Source organism: Arabidopsis thaliana, chromosome 5 (assembly GCF_000001735.4).
Source record: "Arabidopsis thaliana chromosome 5, partial sequence".
NCBI classification, from domain to species: domain Eukaryota; kingdom Viridiplantae; phylum Streptophyta; class Magnoliopsida; order Brassicales; family Brassicaceae; genus Arabidopsis; species Arabidopsis thaliana.
Window position 1 is genome coordinate 15917822 of NC_003076.8, and position 20877 is coordinate 15938698.

Sequence of the window (20877 nt, forward strand, 5' to 3'; positions counted from 1 at the left end):
AAGTTTGCATAATGAGCATAGTTTATTGGTCAGGTTATATGTAGTCAAGTTTTTTAATATTCATATATGGATGTATAAACAGTAAAAGTGAAAAATGTAAAAAGGATATACGGCAGAAGCTCTATAAATTAATAATATTGAGATCATGAAAATTTATTAATTTATAATAATATTAATTTATTTTATAAATTAATTAATTAATTTATAAAAATATTTATGCAAAAATATTTAGTACTATATTTACGCAAAAATATAATACTATATTTTTTCTAATTTTTTTTAATATTTAAATTTTTTTATGTTTTATCGGAATATATTGGATGTTAATAGCTTATTCGACTATCCGAGTGAAAAAGAAGCATGCTCAAAAGTTCAGAGTTAAGAAAAAATTGTGACTTTTGTCTGTATTTTTGGTGAAGAAGTTGAAGAAGAAAACGTGGAACCTTTAGAAGTAGTGATACGTAAGAAAGCAATTACTGCGTCTAAAATTCTTCATAACTTTTTGATGTAGATCGAGAAGACAATACCAAGAGTTTTTGATGTAATAAGGAAAACTAGAGATGAAGTTCAACGAGATTCAAACTTTAAGAAAAGACAAACAACATTAGATTCATATTATACTAGATTATCTTAGAACGTATGCTTAAGATTTATGATTATTAATTTATGATATTATTGAGATAATATTTTTATAGGAATATCAAAAAAATATTATCTTATTATTTTATTAATTTTGGTTAGTTTTTATATTGACCCGACTTAGAACCGATAAAATTTTTTAATTTATTCTGTTTATTAATTTATGGAATATTAATTTATAAAGTTTTTACTTGTGGTAGGTAAATCCCAAACGAATATGTTTATTAGTTGTTATTTAATATCAAAAAGAATTTAGGAATAAAGATTAGTTCACTTTCCTATGTGGTCCATTTGTTCTCGAGCCATTTATACCTTATTTTTGTTATCTTCTCACGTATTTCTTTAAAAATTGTTTGTTGATCTTTAATCAGCCACACACACAAAAATTAAACACTTTTTGGATTACACTTTAAAATTTCGCATTCATCGCCCATTCACAAAATTAAATACAAAGGGAACTTACGTGTCTTAATTACATTCTTTTGCGCGTGAAGAACTTATTTAGTTTTCTTTTATTTCACAAAATTGTAATCACCTCTGCATAATCCATCTCAAACATCTAATTGTAAATTTGTAATCACTAATGCATAATCTTGAATATATTCGTCATAAGAACATTTCCATTTATGTTATCTACTTGTAAACATATTCAGCCTAATCCTAGGTTTTAGAGGAGCCTAAGCTTCAGTTACAAGCACAAGTGGTTCTACTAACCATTGTCCAAAATATAATAGAGCACGTCGCTTATATATGCATGCACTTGAGCAGTTTCAGATTTCTCTAGACAACAAAAAGATCAAAGGGACAAACAATAGAGTACAAGTCATTCAACACAACTAACTTGTATATATTCTTACTAGCTGATGCACATATTACATTGTTGCTTTGATTCCTCAGCATTTCTTCTTGCGCCGAGACATTATCCTTCAAAACCATAGATAGATTGTTGTAGTTCAAGACTAGAAGTCATCAGTGTTTTAAAGCAGTACAAGTGTAAAAGGCTTACTAGTTTAGAATACGCAGAAGCAAGAGACCGAAGTGTTTTGTACTTATCAAGAACAGCTATGGCAAAGAAAGTTGCAGAGAGAAATCCGAATGACGGTTTAGCAAGACTCAGTACCTGCATAAGCTGAATGGCAAATACATCGCTGATTGTCATTTTACCAAGGTCTGGACACCTTTGGACAAAATCATCGTAAGAAGGACACGAGTCCGCAACTTTCCTCTGGTCATCATTCACCAGCGACTTGTAGTATTGGTATATCGATTTAGTGAGATAACCGTATTTTCTTAGCGTCTCACCCAGTCCGTTTGTTCTCACCACATCAAACCCTTCCAATATCTCCGTAGTGAAACAACTAAAGCATATAGATGAAAACAAATTTGGTTACCAAACCTCAAAGAAGAAGTGCATAACCAATCAAAATCTTCTGTTAAAAGATAAATCTTACGCCGTTTTAATGCTTTCTGCAGTCTTAGACTGGTTTGGATCCCCTTCAAGAATGTATATCAGCTTTTTGATTCCCGATCTCTATTTAAAATTACAAATCAAGAAGACAGTGAGAAACAACCATCAACGAAAGATCGAAAACTTAGGAGTTGAGAGTACACTACACACACCTGAAGTCTAAGTTTTTGGTCCTTGTAGCGATTATCCATAATTGACGAGCGCATATCATCAACGTTCTTCCTCTCAACAATAAAGTCGAGAACATATTCATCTTGTTGGTACTTATGCCTAGCAAGCCAGATACAATCCCCAACTGGTAATCGTCTAACCTACAGATTCAACAAACACTCTCTCCAGTTAGTTTTTGTAAGTTGGAATCTGTTGACATTCTATCCAAGAAAGCAAATGCAAACCTCAATCTTGATCTAGAACACAGAGCTTATGTTATCAACTATGGATCGTGATCTGTGAATAAGAAGGTATGTGTAAGTATTAAGAACACTCAAAATTGAAGAAAAAAGTGAGTATTGTTCCACAAACCCCTTAGTGGCAAACTGTTCTCGATCATCCAGTATCAAGATCACATCATATACTTCCTCAAACGCTTCTCCGAATCTAAGAGGTGGAAGGCGTGGAATAGTTGTTACTCCTTCGGTTCCATCAGATGCCAACTTTGTAACCATAAAGAACAACTAAAGCTGATTAGCTTTTCAGTTACTTCTGATAATATACATATAAAAAAATAATCTACTGAACTCAAATGGTTACATACAGAAGATGAGCAGGCTTTCAAGGCATGGCTTATACTAGAAGAACATGGACTTGAAGAACGGAACTTCTTAGCACGAGATCCCTCAAGATCAACTTGACCTGTATCTGTAGCTAAGACTTCATCAGATGAAACATACAACATTTAACAGACACATCATCAAAGATATTAGATCACACATGCTTGCTAAAGATCGTACATTCTTGTGCTCTAGAAGAAGGTCCTGCTGGGATGGATGATTGTCCCCTGGATCTTGGATCCACTTCATCATCAGATAAGATGTCAACTGAATTAGATTATTTAGATCACACGATACAGTCATCTGCTACATTCCGGCCTTCAACTGTCAGCATGTACCTAAGGAAAAGAAAAAAATCTTATCACATGTCTCAACTCTCAAGATAAGGTCTATATCTCTACACATGATACATAAGACAAGGTGTTTTTACTTTGCTGGGTTGCTAAATTTCACCACCAATCCCTTCTCTATAAGTTTCGACATGCAGCTCCATCCGCTATACCACTCCCTCTTAGAGGTTCCAAGTCCTGCTTTTCCTTTTCCTTTCTCTGGCCTATCAACAAGAATAGAGGAACAAAACATACATCAGTGATTGGTAACAAAAACCAACAAAAGTTAGATATTGGAACTCTGATTTGAATCATACGCAATAGAAACATGTGAGAGCCCACTAGCGTCAGCAGCGTCCATAAGCTTTTGTTTACGCATCAATTTTTTCCCATTTGCAGTCTCTTTAGTAATATACAAACAAACAAACATATATAATGGTCCTGAAGAAAGAAAGAATACATTGCGAGGAAAGTAAACATGTAACTAAACCTGTGCAATGTTAGTAACGCATAAGCCGCAGTATTTCTTTGCGGCTTGTACGGTTCTGATCCCTTGGCCTTTTTCCCTGAACAGAATAGAATCACCTTACATATTGATATATGATATATCAAGTGAACAATGTGAGATAATAAAGATATAGCAGTCACCATTACCAGCACGATTTCCAGGTAAAGCTTCTTGCTCGGAACTTGCAGCACCAGTAACAAAATATCCTTGCATGAGCTTAACCATATACTTGCCAAATCCCCTATGCAACAAATCCAGCCAAAATTAAGAACCAAACCCTTGGCCGGATAGAAGCAAAGCCACCCCAAAACTAAAACCACTCAATCAAAAAACAAAGACTTTCACTTGAAACAATGAAACATTTTGATCTTCTCTGATTTCACAACGATAAGAAACAAACAGATTCTCCAATTTTTGAACAGTCTCAATCTTCTTGACTTCAACGTGAGACAAAGCAAACACAAAACCATTGCTAAAACATATTTTAACAAGAACCACCAATGTACGTTTATCTTAGTCACTGAATCATTACCCAATTCAATCAATACTGAAGACTTTTGAACCAAAAAACACAAAAAGGTCAAATCTTTTCCTTAAAAATTGAACAAAGGTCACGTCTTTAACCCATACCTAAGCAAGAACAGTAGAAAACCTAGAAAAATCCAAAAAAGAAAGCAAGAAACATACTTGATCTTCGACAAGTCTTTGAGGGTATCAATTGAATCCTTGGCGTCGCAGACATTTCTGTAGGCTTTAACAAATTTCATCTCCTGATATTCGGACAAACCCTTGGGCTTATGATCGCGTTTGTTGGACATGGGCCTAGCCCCTTATATCTTAAGAGGCCCAAAACAGATATGCACAAGTTTAAAAAAGGCTTCAACTACTAAAAAGGCCCGTTAAGTTTGGAAGGGCAAAAATATAATTTACAGAGGAGACATAAGGGATTTTAGGGTTTAGATTCTCTATAAATACTCAAGCATTATTGGGAAGGGGAGAAATCCAGAGGTGATTAGCTGAGAGACAAAAAGAATCGTTGCCTTGCCCAGAATCGTTACCTTGCCCGAAATCGTTGCCTTGTCCAGAATTGTTGCCTTGCCTGAAATCGTTACCTAACCCGACATCGCCGCCTAGCCCGAAATCATCGCCTCGCCCATTTCTGCACTTTGTCTTTCTGCTTTTACGATTAAGTCTCGGTTCGGGGGATAGTCTATAACCTCCACTCAACCTAGCAGCCATCCGTGCCGAGCAGGATCCCTCGCGCCGCATCTTGTTCACACCAGTCACAGGAGGCGAAACGGATCATGTTCAGGTCGCACGACCTCCCGCAGCGCCTACCGCCCTCGCAGCAACAGCAGCAGACGAAGCAATTGCTACAACAAAAACAGCTAAAGGTACCGCACAAAGATGTACCACATCAGCAGATCGAGGCACCCACTTAGACGACCTCGTTCAAACCATCCTTGATCGGCTCGACGGACAGGAAGCACGAACGATCGAACGGATTGACGCTCTTGTGGCAGCACAAGTCACTTCCCAAAGTCAGATCGAGCGACTTCGACGCCGAAAACGCACCTCCCAACCTCATGAAGATCAAGATGGACAACAATCTCCACGAACTCCAGTCCCAGAACACTCGGAGACCAGACGCCGCGGACCAGCGTCTCTTATCGTAGGATTCATTGACGAGCATTCTCGCGGTAGCCCACAAGATGACCGCAACCTGCAGAGCGGCCATAACTTAAAGGGAGTCACAACATGCAGAATGGCCATGACTTGCAAGGCGGCCACAACTTGCAGAGCGGCCACAACCTGCAGAATGGTCATGACTTGCAGAGCGGCCACAACTGCAAAGAGGCCACAACCTGCAGAACGGCCACAACCTGAAGAACGGCCACAACCTGCAGAACGGCCACAACCTGCAGAGGGGCCACAACTTGCAGAACGACCACAACTTGCAAAGCGCCCACAACTTGCAGAGCGGCCACAACCTGCAAAACGGCCACAACTTGCTCAGCGCCAACTATTTGTCGAGCGGTCACAATCTGCCGAACATCCGGAACCTGCCAAACAGCAACTATCAGCCAAACATTCATAATCTGCCGAACGATCACTATCTATCGAGAAGTCAAAATCTGACAAGGAGCCATAATCTTCTAAATAACCGAACTCCAGAGAACAAACAAATCTTCTCCGACCTACCTGTCGACGATGAAAACCAACCCCGCGATCACGAGCTTGCACGATTGAACGCGGTAATAAGAGAGATGTCCTCCAAAATGCATCGTGCCACAACTACAGCACCCGAACTGGAAAAGGTGTTGGATGAAACAAAACGCTCACCCTTCACAGCGCGCCTCTCGGCAGTCCACGTTCGTCATGTTAACAAAGTCAAGTTAATACCGTACAATGGTCTTACCGACCCGAAAATCTTCCTTAAGTCAATGTACATTGCTATCAACGGTGCACATTTCTCTACTGAAGAAGCGATGCTGGGAGCTGCCAAATGTTCGTGGAAAATTTGACCGCAAGCGCGCTTAATTGGTTCTCACGGATCAAAGCTAATTCGATCGATAGCTATCGAGAGCTTACGTCTGTATTCCTGCAACACCACTCGTTTTTCATGATCAAGGAAGCTACAAACGCTGACTTATGGACCATGTTTCAGAGAGATAACGAACCGCTTAGAACGTTTATCGAGAGATTCAAGAAGGTCGTCTCAAACATAGCTATTAAAGACGACGCGGCTATCGGAGACCTTCGAAATGCGTTAATGTTCGTTTCACGGTTTCGAGAAGATCTTATCATCGCTCGACCATCAACTTTTGACGATGCTTTGCACCGAGCCAACCGTTTATATCGAGATTGAAGAAGAGAAGGCCGAGATGGATCGACAGCTGAAAGCATCTAACGCAAAGAAACGAAACTACTACTAAGCGTTGCCGCAAAAAAAAAAAAAAAAAAAAAAAAAAACACGCTAGGTCTACCTAGCTTTGCCTTTGTAAAATAAATTATGGATGACTTGATTATTTTCTAAAGGTACGTGAGCAGTCCTTCACAAGACACAACCGTCTCAAACAAAAAAAAAAATTTCAAGAAACACAAGTGAGCACTCGCTAGAGCACACTATCGTTGATGAACTCTTTCGGCCGAGTCCGCCTCGCCGATCGCCTAGCTCCCGCATCGTCGCCATGGCCAGGTGACGATTTTAAACGCGTTTCGCACGGATGCAGTGGTGAAATAATCCACAACTTTACTTTTGTAAAGGTTACAAGCCGAGCCCAATCTCGCACACCAGCTCGCAGGCAACAGAACAAATAAGCCGAGGTCTGGCTTGCATATTCTTGTCGATCTCGAAGCACCCACAGGGTAAGCCGGACACGAGAGCCGCACCTAAAAAGTACGTCGAGTCTGTCTCGACTACACCTATAACTTTACTTTTGTAAAGATTAAAAGCCGAGTCCAATCTCTCACAATAGCTAGAAGGCGGCAGAAAAAATAAGCCGAGCTCTAACTAGCATATTCTTGTTGACCGCAATGCACCCATAGGGTAAGCCGGAGACCAGAGCCACACCTAAAAAGTATAGCGAGTCCGCCTCGACTAGATATCCCTAAGCTTGGCGTTTCGAAACAAACATATAGGATAAGCCAAGAGACGTCTTGCCCCGCAAAATATGTATCGAAGCCGAGTTGCGTATCACACATGTTTTATGATAAACACAACCAAGCCACGCCTCGCACATAAAAACAAATAATATTAATCAGTAAGCGACGTAAGAGCAAACCTCGTCAAACCTAGACCAACTAGAAACTAACACAATCCAACTTACCACACGACATTTTGACGTCTTCAACGTGAAACGCCCATACTTCTTCATCGGGTAGAGCCGAGTCTCTCTTTCGCCATGCCGCACTGAGACTCTATCGTCGCGTCGGCCTTTCCCAAACTTTTTTGCCGTGTGACCTTGAAACTCTCTTTCGCATGCACCGTTCAATACAACGGCACACACATGGCATTGGATGGTGACATACGCATGGCACGGTAACAAAACCGGCCCTGCAACAACTCTAATTCGTCATGACACCAAATTGATGAATCTATGAATATGCCGCCTCGAATCGGAGAATCCACCTCGCCACGGTTGTGACACATTGATGTTATCACAAATTAACAAGGCTCTCGCCGTCGAACAAATTCGACGTCTCCAGCATGGAAAGTCCTTCTCAAACTCGCGGCACGAAAGCATGCAACAAATCCAACTCCTACTACAGCATAATAATCTCCGGCTCGGCACCACGACACCATCATTGGCTCGACAGCCTGACGATAATTTTGCCACTCATCACGATCGACAACTCAAATCAGGAAAAAGCCACAACATCTCATGACGCGACAGCTCTGTCTCACCTTGGGTCTCGGAACGAGCGGATCAACACTTAGCGTAACTTGTGGCTTGGCACGTAAAGCACGACCCACGCCTCGCCACGGTAACGCCACTTTGGCGAAATATTGCCATCCAAAATAACAAGTCTCTCGCCGTCAACCAACTCGAAAAGATCATTGGCCCTGCACAGTGGGGCACGGTAGACAACCTGGATCGGAACGGCGCCACCAATCTCAAGACAACGACTTGACACGACAATGCACGCACGTCAAGCCTACCTCGGCACGATGACAAATCATCAAATCAAACGGATCGCAGCTAACTCGACCTCGTAGCACGACCTCTAGATTTTTGCCCGGCAGGTAGCCATCTTGTGCCTCAACACGACCAATCTCCAATTTTTAGCGCACGCAACCTTTTCCTTGGCACGGCAAAGAGTAGCTCGTGGACGTTGCAACACTTCCGTCGCACAACCAACAAAAAAATAAATATAAAGAGATAAGGGAGAAAGAAGATTTTACCTTTGGAGAAGAAGCGAAAATGAGTATAAAGTGAGGAGATAGCTGATACGTTTACCAAGAAAAATCATGTTAGCCTAATTCACTAAGTTATATGCAGCCATCTCGCCTCGAAAAACGTATTGAAGTCATTATTCTCTTGTAAAGTTCCCGCAAACCTCGAAAGATGTGTCAAAGTCACTATTCACCCAAGAAAGCTCCGTCTCATCTCGAAAAACATGCCCACGGCACTATTCATCCGAGAAAGCCTCAGCTCATCTCAAAAAACATTCCCACGGCACTATTTACCTGAGCAAGCTCCGGCTCACCTTGAAAAATGTGCCCACTGTACTATTTATCCAAAAAAGCTCCGGCTCGCCTCCAAAAACATGTTCGAGGCATCAATTTTACCAGAGTATCAATGCACATGCCCATGCAGCCCCGACTAATTCATCCAAGTCATCCTCTGTTTTACGCCCGACTAACATATCCCGCCGAGCTCAATCAAACTCTCGCACAACAAACTAAGGGCGGGCGTATTGTTGGACATGGGCCTTGCCCCTTATATGTTAAGAGGCCCAAAACAGATATGCACAAGTTTAAAAGGGGCTTCAACTACTAAAAATGCCCATTAAGCTTGGAAGGGCAAAAATGTAATTTACAGAGGAGACATAAGGGATTTTAGGATTTAGATTCTCTATAAATACTCAGAAGCACTATTGGGAAGGAGAGAAATCCAGAGGAGATTAGCTGAGAGACAAAGAGAATCGTTGCCTTGCCCAGAATCGTTGCCTTGTCCGAAATCGTTGCCTTGCCCAGAATTGTTGTTTTGTCCGAAATCGTTGCCTAACACGACATCGCCGCCTAGCCCGAAATCGTCGCCTCGCCCATTTCTGCACTTTGTCTTTCTGCTTTTACGATTAAGTCTCGGCTCGGAGGATAGTCTATAACCCCCGCGACGAAACTAACTTGTTGTAATCTCTCGATCTTTGTTATCGTTAATAAAAAGAACCAGCTCCGTTCACCTCCCAAAATCTCGTATATTATTATTGTTGCATCCCCAGTACAAACAATGTTTTTCTTGCTTCTTCTGCAACACATAGTCTGCTAAACCTTGGTTTTTTGGACACATTACCCTTCTCTGGTCAATCATCACTACCCACTTCAAAAAGTTTCAATCTATCAAATTCCTTGATGCATTGCTTACATTCGTTACACAAAAAAGCGAGAAATTTCTCGTAAAGGTTTGATCTTTAGTTTGTCGGAGAAGTTTGATAAGTGCTTTTAGGCGTTTTGTTGAGAATTTTCAAAAATTGGGGATTTGACTAAAATGCGTTGAGTGACGTCATGACGTGACTAGTCAAGAGCCTCGGTCTGAAACAGTGGCTTAATCCAATTTTCAAAATTTTCGATATGAAAAGAATCTTGGTCTTAATTACACCGAACCGGTTTTGAAATCTCAATCCAAGTTAAACCAAAATGAAATCAAAACTGGGCCGGTTTTTATTTAATTTCATCAAGTCGAACCACACGGGGGAGGCACTTATCCTAAACCAAACCGGTTTAGGAAAAGTTAAGATTGTTGACTTTGACTTGGTTGGTAAACCGAGTTGACTTTTGGTTTGAATCAACCATACCCAACTTATCTCAACGTAAGATGATTCTAGATCAGAATGGCCACTGAAAAGCTTCCTCATGCCTGGAGAACTCACCAAATTTCCAGTCAGTGCCGGAGTCAACGCCGTTGACTTTCACTGACCGTGGTGGTTCCCGGGAGTTTAAGGCTAACCTAAGCCTAGAATCCTATTCTTAACACTCTAAGACATAAGAAAACATTTCTAGAGCTCACATTAAGGTATATAAACCGGGGTAACATCGTTACAGTCAAATCGGAAATTTCACGGCGGAGAGAGGTGGCTCACGGCAAGATGTTCTTGATTTTATTAAAGATCAAATATAAATAAAATGACCACATCAAATACCGAAAAAAGTCAAAATGGGTGATTCATATAAAAATATACTTTTGTGGCATTGGGTGATTTATATAAAAGACTTTCAATTACGACAAAAATTAAAGTAAAAATTGTGTGAATAATTTTTTTTAAAAAAGTGACTTGTAGTGATAGATGGGTATGTGGCATCCAATAACAGAGTGGAGAAATCCATGGTTCAAAGCAACCATAAGATTAGCTCAAAGAACAACACTTTAGATTTGTCTTTTTTTTTGTTGACAATTACATGTTGCTCACTTGTTCCTTTCCCTTAAATTTCTCATCTGTTAGTTCTCACTTCAATATCCTATTATTATTATTATTATTATTAGTATTATTCATTCATGCATCATCGTCATCATCTTTCGATTTCACAAACGTTTTTTCTTTTGGTTTTTAGGTAAAAAGTCTCTTTATCTGCAAATTTACACTTTCTTCTGCATGAGTTTTTTTCAACCTAGATAATAACAGTTTCATTGAAAAAATAACATCTTCACCGACTTAACAACGACTCGTCAGCAAAAACTAATCCATTTATATGTCATCTCTTAAGAAATTTCTCGTCAATTCCATTTTTTACTTTTCAGAATTTGATCTCACATCATCATGCTGGTTTTGCTCTCTCTTTCTTCATCTCCAGGTACTTTATTTTAATTTCCATTTCTGTGATATTTTTTTATATACTATATATCATTTTAGACGCGTTAATAAAAAATACGCGTAATTAAAAGGAAACTTTTTAACTTTTCTTTAAATATAAACACAGTGTTCGAAGAGGTACAATTGTTGAAACCGACACAACAAAGACTCGATTTTTATCTGTACTCGAAGAATCAGTAGAAGCGAAGATGATTGAATTAGAAAATTCTGGAATCGAAGATGAAGAAGAAGTTAGTGAATCGCCGAAATTGGTTTTTAAATTCGCGTTTCAGACGGAAACTTTCGAGAGATTAAGCAGAGAAGGTTATAGATCGTTGAGTGATGATTGCGGTGTGGAGAGCGAGAGCAGTTTTTTGTCTTCTGATTCTTCTCCGGTGATTTTTACGGCGGCGGCGAGGAAATACGAGACACCGTCGGCGAAAAATCTCACCTTTGTCCTCGAAAACCCAAAGGCGGCGACTTTTAGGGTTGAAGATTGTTTGAAGGAGAAGCAAGAGAAAACAGAGGATTTAGGTTACTCTGTTTTTCACGGCGAGGATAAAGTAAAAACAGAGGATTACTCTGTTTCATCCTTTAAGAAGAAAAAAATCAGATTTTTAACAGAGGAAGATTTTTTGGAGTCGGACTCTGATTTTGTTGATTCAAGTCAGACATTCACAAGCAACGACGAAGATGGGTTTTTATCAGATTCAGATTTCGCAGAAACATCACTGAAGAAAGGACAAAACCGTAAAAGCGACAATTCTGGTTCTGGTTCTGATTCAGAGGAAGAAGAAGAAGAAGATACAAATGGGTTTGAGAGTTTATGGGAGCATCAAGATTTGATAGAACAACTTAAGATGGAGATGAAGAAAGTTAAAGCAATTGGTGGGCTTACGACAATTCTTGAAGAAGAAGAAGAAGATGATGATTGTCCTAAGATCATGGAAGATTTAAAACCATGGAGGATTGAAGAAGAGAAGAAATTTAAACATGTTGATACGATTGGTGAAGTTCATAAGTTCCATAGAAGTTACAGAGAAAGAATGCGAAAGCTTGATATCTTGAGTTTTCAAAAGTCTTATGCTCTTGGTTAGTTCTCTAAATTCACTCTCTTATTTTATTTTTTACAAATTAATTTAGTTTTGGTCCAAAAACTTAGTTTTAGGTGTTTTTTCAACCATACCAATTTTTTTTAATTTTGCAGTGTTTTATAAGTTAGAAAGAAAAAAATTAGAGGTCCCACGAAATCTACTCATTATAGGGTTTTTAGAATTTGTTGATTTCTCTAATTGGCGTTTGATTTTGCGTATTGAAGTGAACATTGCACCAAACCTAAAAGCCAACCATTATTTAATTGTCTTTATTGGTTTCTTACTAGTTTTGTTGTTCAAATAAATGTTTCCTTGGATGATGTGTTTACATTTAATTTATGAAGAATATGGAATAGAATTCCTAGGAATAAGTGACGAATAAAATCATCATATGTCAGAAGAAGTTAGAAGTTTTTTATTTTATTTGACTAACCATATTTTTGGTTAGAGACTAGAACGGATTTTTGGTTACATGACATTTTTTTTTGTTTAATTTACTTTTCTTAGATAAGTAAACCACATGTGGATGATATTGTGATAAATGCTGCATCAACTATAAAGTTTAATTGTGGTAATTGAAAATATAGTTTAACCAAGTTTTTTTGTTTTCTCTGTGTTTTTTAAGCCAATGCACACATGCATATCTTTATTGGCCTATCTCACCAAATGTGTTTAGTTATTTGGAGTTAGCTTTCAATGTTAGCTTTTATGTTTCTTCTTTATTGCATTGCTCTCTTATGGAACCCCTTTACCTAATTTTTCCCACTCTCCACTAACTTAGTTTTTGCTAGTGCGAACCTATACCTTTCTTATTTCCTTGAATTTATTCCCAAACATAGAATTTGTTTAATTAAGTTTATGTGCTTAGTTTTTTTACATTTTTTCTTGAGTTGTTACGATTTAAACTAACATTGTTTTGTTTTTATTATTCTTGAAGGGCTTCTTCAATCAAAGAGCCCTCAACAAGCAACCTCGACCCTTGGATCCAATCCTTCGCAGACATCGTTTTCGTCGGTTTTCTCGGTTAATATCCGGTTATGGAAAGCGAAGAAATCTGAAATCGAACCAATGGTTCAATTTGTAAAAGAGATTCAAGGGGAATTAGAGAACGTATACGTAGGTCAAATGTGTTTGTCGTGGGAAATACTTCACTGGCAATACGAAAAGGCCATTGAGTTACTAGAATCTGATGTGTATGGATCTCGTCGGTACAACGAAGTCGCCGGAGAGTTTCAACAGTTTCAGGTTTTGCTTCAAAGGTTTCTTGAAAACGAGCCATTCGAAGAGCCTAGAGTACAACATTACATCAAGAGACGTTGTGTTCTTCGTAATCTCCTTCAGATCCCGGTTATTCGAGGTAAAAAACCTTAAAACCGAATCTTACCAAATCATTTGCTAACCGGTTCTTGAAACCCGTCTTTGAACCGGTTTATAGATGTTTTTTTGTTACTGATGAGAAGAACATTTGATGGTGTTAACAGAAGATGGAAACAAGGACAAAAAGAATGGCAGAAGAAGAGATTACGAGGAAAATAATGACGGTGTGATTAAAAGCGATCAACTAGTGGAAATAATGGAGGAAACAATTCGATTATTTTGGCGATTTGTTCGGTGTGATAAGCTTACTAGCTCGATACATGATCAGAAATCGCGAACCAAATCACAAATAGAACCGGATCATGAAGAAGACTCGGAAGACCTAGAGATGTTCGCAGAGGTTAAATCACAACTTCAAAATGTAAGTGTTTTCTTTCTCAAAATACAAAGTTTAAAACTTTATGGTTGTGCGACTGATGTGATTGGTTGGTTGCAGAAGGAGAAAAGGTTGAGAGATGTGTTGAAAAGTGAGAGATGTATTATAAGAAGATTCCAAAAGCACAAGGAAGAAGATTCGACAGAAGATCAAGTACTTCACTTCTTCTCACAAGTAGACATGAAACTTGTGACAAGAGTCTTGAATATGTCTAAATTGACTAGGGACCATTTGGTTTGGTGTCACAATAAGTTGACTAAGATTAACTTCGTAAATAGAAGGTTACATTTAGATCCTTCCTTTTGTCTTTTCCCTTGTTGAGATTTTTGATATTGACAAATTTGTACATTGGAGTAATAATGAAAATACAAATTTTGGCCTCATATTATTGTTAAGTAAGACTCATAAAAAGTCCATCAATTTTTGGCTATTACACTTGATGACTTTTATTGATTTTCACTAGGGTTGGATGTGGTCCACAACTGAACCAAATTGGTTAATTCCAAAATGTTAATCAAAACCCGGTTATCTCCCTAGTTCATTTAAATGTCTCTTGACCGGAATATACTGAATGGACCAGAGTCTACTGATAATAAAGTCTCTATAGATTCACACACTCGTTTTCCGGGATAACCTGAAACCACTAGTTCTGGTTTAGTACATTATTTCTAAACTCTTCTTCATTCTTCTGTTTCCAATATCTCTTTCTTACAAACCAAGAAATTTCTGATGTACATGGAACCTACCTATCTTCTCTCTATGGATTCAAAGCTAATGCCAAAACAACAATGAAACGAAATCAAAACCAAGAGAACTTTTGAGAGATGGGAAAAATTGATTGGATTTTGTGTGAACAAAAGATAAGAAATCCAAATGACTCCTGCCACCTATTATACTATTCCTTGTATCTAATACTCAGATTCTATTGTCTACAATCTCATCCACACCAATCTTAAATGTTTACGGGTGTAATGCAGAAAGATGAGTGGCTATTCCACCACTAAAACATTGTTCTCCATCAATCCTTCTCCTGAAGTAGGAAACTCGGGTGAGATCTGCCATTCTCCATCCACTAAGAACTTCATCTCGTACCTAAATTTCACAAGAGATTGAAAACACGAATAATTTCAAACATTAAAAGTTGATGTTGAATGCAAAAGAATAAGAGTAGAATAAAATTTAAATAGTACCGCCCGGGACGAAGGAATAACGTTGTGGAGAATTTGGTGAATAAAGCTGAGTACTCAGGCGATAGATCCTCACGTTGGCTCCATCCATCGAACGATCCCATTACTTGTACACTCTTATGTGAAGATAATCAACAAATGAGATTAATTTTGAGGATAATATATTAAGCTTAGAATGTTAAAATGCATAATGTGAGATTATTACACTACCTCTGCCATGCCAATCCAGAACACATGAACCTCCTTTGACTGTGCAGCCTCGACACCTTTTATTTGTTCTTTCATCTTTTTTTGAACAGCTTTAGTGGGAGAAAAAAATAAAAAATTAGTATATCATTCCAGGGATTTGATGAGCGCCTAAATAATGATGAAACCAAGAGGGGATGAGAAGAACCGTCTAAACGAGAGAGAAGGTGCGATTGAATGTACTTTCCACTGATTTTTCTAGAACCTTGTGGGATACCAAGGTTTGCTATTTCTTCCGCCAGTTTCACCAGAGCCTATTTCCTCCAGAAAGTGATATCATGAAACATTTCTACTAAAGAAACTATACATATGTGCTTGTGCATACAAAAATCTGAAGCTAAATATTTCCCAATATTATAACCAACAAAAATATGTATTTGATTGGCAGTAGACATGGGATAATGACAACTAAACCAAATCAGCTTAAGGCAATGAGATAGTGAGACCGTGACATTGAAAAATCAAAAGTAGAAATAAAGACCTGAACTTCGAGCTCCATAAGTGCAAGCTCAGTTTTGATGTTAGTTATCTCATGTTCCTGTGTTTTAAAGCTGCAAAAAGAGTTCAAGTAGTCAACAAACAAGTCAAATAACTCGTTTTGTCCCTTGATACGATGTCTGTTTACAAAGAAAAAAGATGATGTATAATAGCATCAAGAATATAAGTATTGAGGATTAAATCTCAAACAAGATTCATCAAACACACAGATGAAGAACAGTGGAAAGTGTATTTAAGTATGCAAATGATTCATCATCATCTTCCAATTTGATACAATGCCGGTTTACAGAAAAAGAAGAGAAGTGAAGGAAAATGTTTCTGTGACATCACAGACATGTAACTCCCTTAAACCTTGGAGGTTTTTCAGTATTTTTCCAAGAGTGTGATAATATAAAATCTGATAGACACTAAATTTCTTAAATAGAATAGGATATAAGGTTGCAGGTTTCTCAAATCATCTAAGAGAATGGACAGATAGAGGTACTAAAGTAAGTGTATAAATATAACACAAGCACCTGACGCTTGAGGAACCGATTCTGTTGATTAGCTTCACTCAATTTTTTAACAAGCTTTGATCTCTCTGTATCAATGAGCAGTGACTTCAACTACAGAACCAAATGGAGAGTTTGTTAGTTGGTACAGAACATAGTTTCTTTATCATCTGAGAACACATACGCTTAGATAAACAGGAGAAGAAGATAAAGCTTAACCTCATCACTAGTGAGAGGTCGAGAAAGAGATTCATCTAGTAAATCTTCTGACAGTGATGATTCCTCAGTGCCAACACCAACTAAAAATCTCTTCAAAAGCAAACTGTTCTTGTAATGTTTTCGAGTAGAAGCTACCAAAGGATAAGGAAGTTTCTGGAAATGGGAGATTGTGTTCAATCTACACAAATTCCATGCTCTTAAGTTCCATGAAAGAGTAAGGCTTTGGCTGTTGAAGAAGAAGAATCACTTCAACTAATAGAAACTTAAAATACTATAATGATGAATCATAACAAGTTTGGTTTCACATCAGCAAAAATGTGAATTAGAATAAGAAAAAGATATGAAATTTTGTACCTTGAACAACCAAATTCAATTCTGGGTACACATCCTGCATCAGAAAGACTCACAAAATTAAAAACTTCAACTTGTATCATCAAAATTCAGTAATGTCTCACATAAATCAAAATGCTACTTATCTTACATATATACCTAAATTAAACATTAGGGTTCTTTTATAGAACTTGAATTCAACAGAAATGTGAACCAAAAAAAATTAAAAAAAGGAATGATTTTTCGACTTACCCATGATTGGATTAGACTCTTTTCGTCTTGCTCAACACAAAAAAAAATTGATTAAAAATGTCTAATTTGGTTAAAAACTCTCAAAAATATCGAGAAAGCTGTGAAGAAGAAGAAGAAGCTGGAAACACTGATAAACCCCAGAACCAAAAATAAAAAATCTAATTTGTTTTTCTTATCAATGGCTACAAAACACGTGCGTAAATCTAAGAACTAATTTTCAAATATGGTCCCTATAGTTTCAAAGAGTCACATTTTTCCTGAAAACAAACAATTTTCCAAATTCCACCAAAACAAACGACACCGTTTACTGTCTTCAACCTTTAACCTCACTTAAACAAACCCCCTATTTTTTGGCCTCTCTGAGATTTTCACACTCTTCTCTTCTCAAGCTCCGTATTTTTTTCTCAATAGTTGATATAGATCCGTTATTCCATCGATTGAGATTGATAGATTTGGTGGAGAATGACGACGATAGGAGGATTGTTAATGGGGATTGGAAGATCATTCAGAAGAAAGAGATCTTCTTCTCTTGACATTCTCTCTCCCAAAAGAGCTCCAAGAGACTTTTACAAGGGCAAAAACTGCAAACCTACTGGTTTCCACACGAGAAAAGGTTCCAACTTTCATCCTAATTTTGAGAATCAGTTCATTTCTATCTAACACTTGTTATAGTTTAGTTGATAATTGCAATCTTGTGTTATTTGTTGTTTGAACTAATTGTTAGGAATTTACATGGCTTAAGATTGATTCTTTGAGTGGAAAGCTAACAACTTTAACTCAATTGTGGCAAAACTACTAACAAGGAAAGGTTCACTGAAACTGCAACTATTGGTTTGGTTTTCACTTGTCATGCTGCAATCCATTTCTATCTAACACTTGTTTAGTTAGTTGGTGATTGAATCTTGTTGTTCTTGGTTTTGAATTAGATATATGTAACCTAAGGCAGAGCTTTTATCAGTTTAGTTTTCATGCCTTACGATATCAGATTCTTTTGGTGGGAAAGCTAACAACTTTAACTCAATTGATGATCATCATAATGTTTTTGATAATTGAGTGTTTTTATTAGATATATGAAATCTAAGGCAAAGCTTTAGATACCAGATTGTTGTTTAGGAGGAAAGCTAACAACTTTAACTCTATTTTGGCAAAGAACTGATCATCGGTTGCATGTGTTACTAGATTCATAATTGCCAAAATTGAGTTAAAGAAGTTAGCTTTCCACTCAAATAAATGTGGTAGCTTAACTCGAATTGTACATGTGTAGTATACTGTTTTTGTATTTGTTTCTAGACTTCATTTTGGCAAAAAAAACTGATCATCATATTGTATATGTATTTTGCATTTGTTTTCGAGACTTCATTTTATCTTTACCTAAGTTTTATGACATGGTGTTTTTGCAGGAGGATATGTTGTGCAGCCAGATAAGTTGCCGAATTACGTAGTCCCTGATCTCACCGGCTTTAAGGTTTTTCATTTCACCCTCTAAACTCTTATGTTCCTTTTATCTTTGATACTTCTAGTATGTACCTTGCATCTTAATTGAAACTTGAGAACCAAACATTAGTGAGAAATCTTCTTACAAGTCTTGTTGGTAGAATCTCCTTAGGTTCATCCTGATAATTATCTTGGTTTGTTCTTGTTGTAAGGTTTTTGAGTTAGGGACCTGAAATGGGAATGCTTACTTAATTACATTAACCTTTGTTGTGTGATTTAGCTGCTCTGCTGATGTATATCTATTTGGATTTTACAGCTGAAACCATATGTATCTCAATGCCCGATACAAGTCAACACAAACGAGTCAACTGAAGCTTCCAAGTGAAAAATAGTCAGTCAGAAGATATATATGTTTTTAAGTCTTCTTCATAAAGCTTTAAGTTATGATTATGTTCTTCTATTGTCCGTAATCCTTATGTGCTATTCTTAAAATGGGAGATTTGGTTTGATATTTTCACGAAACGATATGCAAAGTAATTGGTAACATGTTTATGCAGTGGAATATATATTCACTTGATAAATTGGATGTTCACATAGTAAAATAGCTTGATACAAGAAAACATTATGCGTTATGCAATACTTAGCAAAATAAACATCAACAACATATTAAAATTCTTACGAGAAGATGAAAAAACAGTCTCACACTCTCTTGAATGAGCTTTGTTATCAGAGAAACATCGAGTTGTCGATAAGAAGGTTGTTGTTGGTAATATCACTCGTAAACAGGTTCTGATCATAACCACAAGGAACATGCGGCATCAACCCATAGTTGTTGTTCACAGATTCTTGTACCGCAGGAGCAGAGTGATCTTGTGTGTTTGAGACAAAAGAATGTTGGAAGTTGTTGTTGTTCATAAACATGTTCTGATCATAATTACAAAGCTCCTGTTGCATCAAGCCAGATTCTTCTTGTAGTAAGGCTGAGAACTCTTGATTGAAATTTGATGCAGAGAGTGGGATTTGAGAGAGCGTAGCATCTCCATTGTTACTCATGCACATGTTCTGCTCATAACCACAAACCTCCTGCTTCATTATCTGACTCTTCAACTCAGATTGTTCAAGTAACGCTGAGAAATAATCCTGATTGAAATTTGATGCAGAGACTGGGATCTGAGACAGAATATTATCTCCATGGTTATACATAAACAGCGAAAACTGGCTAGGGTTCAAAGATTGGGTCTGATTATTCAGAGAGGATGATGCTAAACTCTGATGATCCGGTTTTGTCTCCTTATGTTTCTGCGACTCAACAAAACGAATCCTTTCTCGGACTTTAGAGACATGAGGTTCTAAGGACTGAATCAGTTGAGAAATTTGGTCAGGAGAGTAATGATCAGCAATTGGATACTTTAAAACATTCACGTTCTTCAGACAAGTCTTTTCAAGTCGTTGTCCTTTATCTTTGCTTTCTTCTCCAAGTTCGTCTTGTTCTTCTTCTTGTTCAGGAAGTCATAAAGAGTAACGCTCTTCTTGCGTCTCAAGGCTTCGTTTAGTTGACTATACCTGAGAGCAATGTCTTCCACTTTCTCTCGCTCCGGAGGCCATGTCTTGAGTTCTCCGTCTGGTCCGTAATAGATGACGCATGCTTCGATATCACAGAGAGTGCAAAGCTCTGAAGCTTTCCTGAAGATGGTCTCAAGTCTATTGCTCAAACTTGTTGAAGCGAGTGAATAAGAAGAAGACGAAGAGGAATTGGAACAGCCTGAGGAAGAAGGTAAAGATCGAATGGCCATCTTCTTGTTGATTTCGAAGACAATCTCTCTATTTTTTGTTTCACGTTCAAAGTGAAGAGAAAGCACGAAGACGAATGAAATTGAGAGAGTGAAACTACGAATTAGGTTTAGGAAACCCTAAGAAGATGATGAAGAATATGAAAGTCAGAGACAACTTTGTGAAATAGCGATATACTTATAGAAAATTTGGTCCTTAAAGTTAGATTTTTTATTTTTTTTTCACTCTTCTAATCGGTAAAACAAAGCTTGTGAAGATTTGATTTCCATATCTTTTGCATAGATTTGTGTAATTTAGCCGTTAAGGACTGATAAAAAGGAAATAGTTTTTTTTTTCTACTCTCACTCTCTTTTAAT

At 37.6% G+C, this 20877-nt stretch overlaps 6 protein-coding genes across 12 annotated transcripts; 3 read left to right on the top strand and 3 right to left on the bottom strand.

Annotated features, from left to right (window-relative positions):
- Positions 1-1419: 1419 nt before the first annotated feature.
- On the bottom strand, positions 1420-9728 carry AT5G39770 (Restriction endonuclease, type II-like superfamily protein; the record flags this gene model as incomplete). Its single annotated transcript, NM_123339.4, has 32 exons — positions 1420-1563; positions 1646-1997; positions 2091-2170; positions 2260-2377; positions 2630-2760; positions 2862-2977; positions 3058-3120; positions 3175-3215; positions 3308-3430; positions 3524-3608; positions 3692-3772; positions 3861-3955; positions 4402-4543; positions 4773-4931; positions 5037-5087; positions 5173-5437; positions 5580-5777; positions 5917-6009; positions 6134-6213; positions 6396-6621; positions 7010-7140; positions 7230-7310; positions 7545-7627; positions 7725-7771; positions 7907-8035; positions 8123-8245; positions 8378-8491; positions 8621-8662; positions 8776-8820; positions 8906-8942; positions 9304-9540; positions 9622-9728. The coding sequence occupies 32 exons, from the start codon at positions 9726-9728 to the stop codon at positions 1420-1422; spliced, it is 3819 nt and encodes a 1272-aa protein (NP_198793.4).
- AT5G39775 (Gag-Pol polyprotein/retrotransposon) lies at positions 5982-6583 on the top strand (the record flags this gene model as incomplete). Its single annotated transcript, NM_001344302.1, has 2 exons — positions 5982-6226; positions 6292-6583. 2 exons carry the CDS (start codon positions 5982-5984, stop codon positions 6581-6583), a joined length of 537 nt encoding a protein of 178 aa, NP_001332442.1.
- A 1215-nt stretch (positions 9729-10943) lies between the features above and the next one.
- On the top strand, positions 10944-14526 carry AT5G39785 (hypothetical protein (DUF1666)). 5 transcript variants are annotated; one of them, NM_001344303.1, is made up of 6 exons: positions 10944-10987; positions 11175-11227; positions 11354-12318; positions 13258-13677; positions 13802-14058; positions 14134-14455. In NM_001344303.1, exons 3-6 carry the CDS (start codon positions 11436-11438, stop codon positions 14392-14394), a joined length of 1821 nt encoding a protein of 606 aa, NP_001318709.1. In that variant the 5' UTR covers positions 10944-10987; positions 11175-11227; positions 11354-11435; the 3' UTR covers positions 14395-14455. The 5 variants fall into 5 exon arrangements, with proteins under 5 accessions (NP_001318709.1, NP_001331218.1, NP_001331219.1 ...); NM_001344304.1 differs by having other exon boundaries at positions 10962-11227; positions 14134-14526; NM_001344305.1 differs by lacking the exon at positions 10944-10987 and having other exon boundaries at positions 10997-11227; positions 13802-14456.
- Positions 14527-14683: 157 nt separating this feature from the next.
- On the bottom strand, positions 14684-17449 carry AT5G39790 (PROTEIN TARGETING TO STARCH (PTST)). Of its 3 annotated transcripts, none has more exons than NM_001344307.1 (9): positions 17297-17449; positions 17069-17102; positions 16715-16940; positions 16512-16609; positions 15988-16057; positions 15655-15760; positions 15471-15559; positions 15264-15376; positions 14736-15165 (listed from the first exon to the last, which is right to left on the bottom strand). In NM_001344307.1, the coding sequence occupies exons 1-9, from the start codon at positions 17298-17300 to the stop codon at positions 15063-15065; spliced, it is 843 nt and encodes a 280-aa protein (NP_001332676.1). In that variant the 5' UTR covers positions 17301-17449; the 3' UTR covers positions 14736-15062. The 3 variants fall into 3 exon arrangements, with proteins under 3 accessions (NP_001332675.1, NP_001332676.1, NP_568573.2); NM_123342.3 differs by having other exon boundaries at positions 14747-15165; positions 15988-16044; positions 16520-16609; positions 17297-17440; NM_001344306.1 differs by having other exon boundaries at positions 14684-15165; positions 15471-15760; positions 15988-16044; positions 16520-16609; positions 17297-17440.
- Positions 17450-17631: 182 nt separating this feature from the next.
- On the top strand, positions 17632-19380 carry AT5G39800 (Mitochondrial ribosomal protein L27). The gene is made up of 3 exons (NM_123343.4): positions 17632-17909; positions 18697-18761; positions 19047-19380. Exons 1-3 carry the CDS (start codon positions 17759-17761, stop codon positions 19113-19115), a joined length of 285 nt encoding a protein of 94 aa, NP_568574.1. The 5' UTR covers positions 17632-17758; the 3' UTR covers positions 19116-19380.
- Positions 19381-19456: 76 nt separating this feature from the next.
- On the bottom strand, positions 19457-20637 carry AGL98 (AGAMOUS-like 98; the record flags this gene model as incomplete). Its single annotated transcript, NM_123344.2, has 2 exons — positions 20164-20637; positions 19457-20086 (listed from the first exon to the last, which is right to left on the bottom strand). The coding sequence occupies exons 1-2, from the start codon at positions 20521-20523 to the stop codon at positions 19457-19459; spliced, it is 990 nt and encodes a 329-aa protein (NP_198797.1). The 5' UTR covers positions 20524-20637.
- Positions 20638-20877: the final 240 nt, after the last annotated feature.